The 7,242-nt window shown below is 47.2% G+C and overlaps 1 protein-coding gene across 1 annotated transcript in view; it reads right to left on the bottom strand.

Moving 5' to 3' along the window:
• CANX (calnexin) overlaps positions 1-7,242 on the bottom strand; it is a 16,547-nt gene that overhangs the window by 2,872 nt on the left and 6,433 nt on the right. Inside the window, 6 exon segments of the mRNA XM_006026828.3 lie at positions 1-25; positions 837-1,052; positions 1,518-1,674; positions 2,143-2,256; positions 2,782-2,971; positions 5,126-5,318. The exon segment at positions 1-25 is cut by the window's left edge and continues 17 nt beyond it. Of these exon segments, the coding sequence (XP_006026890.1) occupies positions 1-25; positions 837-1,052; positions 1,518-1,674; positions 2,143-2,256; positions 2,782-2,971; positions 5,126-5,318 (895 nt within the window).

Below are 7,242 nucleotides of genomic sequence, written 5' to 3' on the forward strand. Positions count from 1 at the left end.
CCATCATTTGGCCCACAACACCAGGCTACAAAATAAAAAGAAAAGAAATCCCAAACACTTGTATTTAGCTTTTGCTTCAGCAGAGCAAGAAAAAAGAGTTACATGGCTATCCATGGAGGACTAGCAACCATAGATTCAGACTTTCCAGTTAGGGACAGCTTCCTAAGAAGATTGCCATCATTTATATTGGAAGTCTATGTAAGCTCTCTCTGTGTAAACAGCCATCTTAAGAATGATTTTATTGTTCATAATTCAAGGCTGTGGAAGAGTATTTGCATACTTTAATCTAAAGAGTCTAATATATGAATGTTCATGAACTGGAAGGATGGTCAAGACCTACACTCATAGTTCCAATAGCATGAAAAATTGTATTAGGTGGAAACACCTCAAACCATTACATTCACAACAGAAGTCCATGAGAGGATACTTAAGTTGTTTGGATCAAACTACACAATTTAAGATTGCCTAATTTTGAAATAAAGATAACTATAGGTCACCTGTTATTTGAAGAGCACTATTTATTTACAGAAGTTTGTTAGAAACTATTCATGTTTCAAGGTTATCTTATGAAAAAGACCATCAACATGATTTTGTACGAAAGGAGCTGTAACTACTGAAAAAGGCTTCCAGGAGTCATTGTGTCCATGATAAAAGTGATGGGCTTAATTAGCTATCACAGCTCTAATTAGGTTAATTTCATATGCACTTTTTGGATATGTTCCTGTATCCTAAAATACCAGGATCAATGAAAATCCAGCCTACAAAGCTGAGGGAAGGTACTCTAAGCAGGTAGTTGGTATTTATTTATAAGAGAAAGCTAAGCTTTTGCTCCTCACCTCAGCAGCACCATCAGCTGCCTTCTTCAGACCCCACCCATCACTGGCCCAATCATCAGCTACTGCTCGGTCAATACAGATGATAAAGTTGTCAAAGAAAATGTCAGATGTCATTGACCACAGCTCAAGTCCCACAGCACTGAAAGGAGTCATCTTGAATGGTTCCAAGTCTTCAAAGAAGTCTGGGTTTGGGATCTTCCTAGGTTTCCAGATCCCCTGTTAAAAAAACAAAACAAAACAAAAAACAACCAAAGATTCAGTATCACACACCAAGACACAAAAGTTTCCATTCAGAAACAGCCCAAGTTGGGTTGGAAGACTGGGAGGGCAAGGGAGGTGGAGGAGCATGATTACTTTTGGTTCAATTTTATCTTATTCTCACAAAAGACACCCTCATGTACTTCTCCCCCTCCATATCCTGCCCCTCCCCTTTTTAAAGAAAGTTTTTTAATTTTAGAAGGGGTAAGAACTGCAGTCCAGAATAATCCACTACAGTGAAAGAGCCCTCCCCAAGTGAAGCCACTTTAAAAAAGGCACAAGGACAAAAGTGACATTGGCAGTTCTGGCCACTTGTTTTGAGACACAAGTTCCAACATTCTGCATTTCTTAAACTAGTACATCTAAAAGAGGTAAAAATGTTCTAACACTGGCCAGAAATTTCTGCAAAAGCTTGAGACCTACCTGGTAGTTCACATTATCAATCACAGGAGGCTTCCATTTGCCTTTGTAGTTGGGATTATCAATCATAGGACGCTGCCAAGTACCACAACCAGGGGCTGACTCACATTTGGGGTTTGCAATCTGAGGTGCCTCCCACTCTCCATCCATATCCTCATCCCTGGGAAAGAAAGCCTCAGTTTCAAGAATCTCAACAGAAAGAAAAAGGTCTGCTTCCTTGCAAAGGCCATATCCTTACTGAGTAAGTGGGGATTGTGTATTTTAATGTAAGTGTTGCTCAGATCCATGGATGGGAAGCATAACAGTAGACAGAAAGACAGCCCTCGTTAAGGAGCTTCCAATCTTGGGTGTGTGATCAGACAGCTGAAGGATACTGCAGGAGAACAGCTTTGTGTTCCACGACTGTTACTCAGACCTGCCTTACTTTTACTTTACACATCCTAATTATGCTAGCCTGCAATAACCAGTTTCCCCATCGGTTTGTTTAGTGCACAATTACTTGCAAGCACAGTCATGCTCCTGACCCCCCAATATCTTTGAGTTTTTAAACATACTTGGTAACCTGAGCTACAGCAATTACCCATTATACAAAGACAGACAAATCCGAGTCTAGCCACAGTCAACATACCAGTCGTCCGGTTTCTCTGCATCAGGGTCTGCTACATATTCTGGTTCATCATCCAGCCACCCCTCTGGCTTCACAGCATTTTCATCTGGAATTTTTGCAGGAGCATCTTCATCCCTTGAAGGAGAGGGAAATTTTCTATTGTCTACTCTATGCCAAAAACATTTCACTTAAAAAGGAACTGATCAGAGCTCTTAACACTACACTACAGACACCTAAGCAGATTTCAGATCTAAGCAGTTTGATTCCCGTGGACTAAAATTGTCATGTTGTAGCATTCCATACCACACTTGATCAAAGGAAGCAAGTGCACAGCTAAGCAAGGGACTTGACCGAAAAAGATCAGTTACCACATTTGCTCAAGTAAGCCAGTTCAACTGTGACACACACTCCTCCAAACAGCCTACATTCAATCTGCAAATCATCTGCCAGTCAGTACAGCTGAACAGGTCTGGAATGTTAGACTTGTACTCAAACTCAACTGGCTACAGTGACAAGGTAAGAGACAACCCCCTCATCACCCCCAACTCCCAAACAAAAACCCCAACACACACACAACCACCACACTTACTGCAGATCTAAAGCAGTCTCTAGTTACTTACACATTGTTATCTGGCTACATTCATCTCCTCAGCTACTCACCAATCATCTGGTTTAACAGCATCTGGGTCTGGGATCTTTGGCCTTTCATCCCAGTCCTCTGGTTTCTCATCATTTGGGTCCTCAATCTCTCTGGGTGGGTTCACAGGAGGAGTCATGTCATTCAGCAAGTTCCCACTGTTCACAACAGTTTGGTCAACTAAAATTTCGAAGCTATTATCAGGATTCAACACTGAAAGAAAGAGGAAAAAAAAATCTGTTGGAACTTTTTACAATAAAAAAAAAGAAGGGAGGAGAGAAGAGTCCAGAAGATACCATTTCATCTTTCTACATCATCCTTCCCCAAGCTTCAAACCTCAAGACAATTATTGTGACTGAACCTACCTCCACAAGTAGCAATGCCAAGGGGAAAATAAGCCTAGGAACCAAACTCGTCTTAAATGTTTAGTTATGGAGAGTCCTACTCTGCATGCCTACCTCATCTAAAAAGTGATCTGTTATATCAGAAAGGAGTTGTGTTCTTCCCCATTACACTGCTTGTAAAAAAGGAATTTTTTTCCAGATACCAAAACCCAAAATTTGATGCTTTAGACCTGGGTTGGCCGACCTGCAGCATGAATTCTACAAGTGGCACAGACACTGTGTGGCACCCCACAGATTAGAGTAGGGGACAGGCAACATAGCAGCAGATAGGGCAGGAAGCAGAAGGTAGAACAGGAGTTCAGACAAGGAGCACAGTTGGGAACAGAAAGCTGTGAAGTAGATCAGGCAAAGAAAGGGGAAGGGTGCAGGGCTAATTTGTGGCACATCTACCACAAAAGGTGGGCCTCCACTGTACTAGGCTATGCTACGCTGCAGTCCATGGAAAGGACATTTGTCCAACAGCCTTCAAGTACCTACTATAAATCAATGTTCTGACCCACCTTTTCCAGTGGATTTTTCTCCACTTGATTTTACAATATCTTAGAACCTTAAGTTTAGAACAGTACGCTAAAATGTACACAAAGACCAAATCAAAAATTGAGCTGCTTGCAAAAGAGGAGCAAACACACACACACACAATATTTCATAGACATTAGGGCTGGAAGGGACCTTGTAAGATAATCGGGTCCAGCCCCTGCCCAAGGGGCAGGAAGCGATCTAGAAATACTTTTTTTTTTGAGCAGGGGTATCAAGCATACAGCCCGTGGAGCTGTTGTGTCCGACCAGCCAGGCTACTGATGGGCCACAGGAAGTTGGGAAGCACAACTGGTGGGGGCCCTGTTGCAGAGTGGACGTGGTGGTTGGTGGCAGGAGGGTGAGCAACAGCTGACAACTCTAGTCACCCTCCAGCCTCTTCACATATTGCCACTGCAACAGCTCCCAGCCACTGGCTCTGCTGCATGTCTGTGACCATTTGCCAGACCTGGAACCAAAACTGTCGCTGCTGTGTCCTCCATGCTGGAGCCAGAGCTGCAACCTCAGCATGAAAATGCAAGCAGCAGCAGCTCCTGCTCCAGCACTGGGCATACAGCATGCAATAGGAGCTGGAGCTGCCACTGCATCCACTCCATGCCCCGAGCTGGATCTAGTCTGCAAGGAACCACATACAGGTCAGTCGCATCATCTGTGCATTTAACTTGCACGAATTCAACTACAAGCAGGGTGGGAGGGGGGCGGGGCTTGAGGTTGCACGCAGCACTGCCGCTTACCTGGAGGCCCATTATGGTGGTGACGGCCACTGCCTTCAAAACCTCCCGCTGTTGCCATGAAGCCACGCCCAGAGCTGTGTGGCCAGCTGCCAGGCGGCAGCAACAGCATGGTGGTGGCCGGGCAGCATGTAGCCATCCCCACCACCACCCCACGCTGCACCACTGCCGCCGGCCGCACAGCTCTAAGCACAGCGCCGCATGCAAACTCAAGCCCCGCTCCCCCTCCTACCCCACGTATAGTCACCGATTTTCGCTTTACACGCCGACTTCAGCACCTAACCCCTGGCGTAAGATGCGACTGACCTGTATTCTAGATCTGGCCTGGGACAGGAAATTAAAGTTTAAGAGTGATCCAACATTTTTACGAACCCCCTCGACACCCCTTATCAAATTTTAGAGCTTACTCTTTTAACAGTAATACAGATATAGTGTTACTATATTTATTATTATTTAATAGTCCAAATAATCTACAAAGTAACTGAGTGCATGCTGTATTTAAATATAAATTTGCTTATTCATGTTTCCTTTACCAAAGTTCAGATTGTCAGAGTTTCATCAGTATGTGCTCTTTACTCCATGGTTTCTTGCACAAAGAGCCTCCGATGATCTGCTCCTTGCACCACCCCTCTCCCCAAAAGAGCTCCCCCTCCCCGCTCAACTTGTCTTGATACCAACAAGCTTTACAGGTTCCTTACCAAGAGTGTAAAGATGGGTCTTCTTATCAGTAAAGTAGGTCTTCAGATCTGCATCTGGACGCTTTGCATGCTTCTCTTCATAATTGCCAGTCTTGGGGTTCTTGTGCCGGAAGATGAAGTGCAGTTTATAATCTTCTCCGCATTTATCAGGACCAAACATGATTGTATAGGGTGTTTTGTCATGAAATTGATCCTTTTAAATAAGGAGAAAAAAGGAATTTTAGTTGGAGTAACTTTAAAGTAATGGGTTAAAAGTTTAGCATGGGGTGCTTATAACTAAGTTAAAGAAGTAGATGCTTTCTCAGTTAAAATCAGACAGTTTATTTATTAGAATCACAGGCATTTTAGGAGGAAGTCAACCCAGACCAGCTCCCTTTTGAGATGCAACCAGTCCCTGTGTTTTCACGTTTTTATGCAGACATTTGTCCTGTCCAACCACTAGAAGCAGGCAAAATTAAAAATGAGACCTAGAAATACATGGTCTAGTTTAGAACACAGAACTTTTCCCACCCCCCATTAGTTCACTTAAAGTCAGGAAGAGTAGCTGGCAATAGCGAAGTTAGAAGTGCGAAAGGTTAAACGCTTAATCGTTTACCTGATAAGAGCCGTGATAACCAGGGATCTTTTGATTTTAATCTTTGATTAAAACATGCAAGTTCTCCAATTAAAAACCAAAAATCTGTGATAAAAATTAAAGGCCTCCCCAGCGCTGCTGGTGCCCCGGCACTCCCCCCTAAAGCCTCAACAGCCCTCCTGATGCGTGCGCATGTGGGGGGGGGAAGTGTGCCTTTGTGCCCACTCCCAGGAGCAGGCCCAGGGGGCAAGGGCAGGGGTGCAACTCTGCGGGCCATACATGCCGGCTGGCCTGAGAGGGGGTCTGCACATGGAGGCCGCCACAGTATTCTGCCACTGCATCCTGCGCTACCATCCCACGGCCACCTGCACAACTTTGTGGGCAAGTGGCGCAGGGCACCGCAGTGTAGTGGCAACCACTGTGTACGGGCCACACACGTGCCGCCTGGCTGGAGCATTGAAAGGGGGGCTGGCATGCAGCGGCCGGCACTGCACCGCTGCTTATGCCCCATGACCAGCTGCATGGCTCCATGGCAGCACAGGGTGGTGGCGGCGGCTGTGTGCTGGCTGGGTTGTTGTTCTGGGCAAGCACTGCCACCACAGAGCCATGCCCTTCACCCCTGGATCCTAGAGGTAAGTGGGGCTTAGGGGCTGTGGGGCAGGGCTGGGAGCCAAGGGAGTGGGGGGTGCTGCCAGCCCCAGGCAGCACACTGCAGCCTGAAGCAGGGCCAGGGGGCCCCTCTGTGGGGACCTATGCAGGCAAGCGATGCAAGGCGCAGTGTGGTGGTACATGCCATGTGCAGGCCGCACACATGCTGCCCGGCCACCTCCACAGGGAAGGGGAGGAGGCAGCTTGCATGAGGCCAGCTGCACAGCCCCGTGGCCAGCTCTGCAGCAGCAATGAGGGATGTTGACGGGGGGGGCCTACAAAACCTCCCTGTGCCACTGCAGAGCCATGCCCGGAGCTGTGCAGCCAGCCACAGAGCAGCAGTGCGGTGGGGGCCAGGTGGCATACAACCATCCCCACCACCATCCCACGCCGCATGGCAGCCACCACACTGCCGCTGCCACTCTGCTGCACAGCTCCAAGCACAGCTTCACAGCAGCAGCAGGTGGTTTTGTACGTAGCGGCCATCACCACTGGCACAAGCGGCCCCACAAGTAAGCAACAGCAGCCCACAAAGGCCCCCCACAGAGGGGCACCCCTGCCCTCACCCCCTGGCCCTGCTCCCACCTGCGGTATGCCACCTGAGAATGGTAGCAACCCCCGCTCCCTCAGCCCCAACCATCCTTCCCAGCCCTGCCCCATAGCCAGTTACCTCAAGGGGTGAAGGGCTGGAGCTGTACCAGCCTGCAAGAGCTCTTTGCAAAAGCAGAGAATCCGTGGATTTCTCTGCTAGAGGGAAAGCCACATTTTCTCCGATAAAAACAAACAACCCAGGGAATCCATGGTTTTCTCCATTTTTCCCATGGTAAACCCGGACCCCGATGATAACCTAATAGTTTAGTTTACCAGTTATCCTTTAGCTCCAGGCCCTCCCATA

This window comes from Alligator sinensis, unplaced genomic scaffold (assembly GCF_000455745.1).
Source record: "Alligator sinensis unplaced genomic scaffold, ASM45574v1 scaffold741_1, whole genome shotgun sequence".
In the NCBI taxonomy this organism is placed as follows: Eukaryota; Metazoa; Chordata; order Crocodylia; family Alligatoridae; genus Alligator; species Alligator sinensis.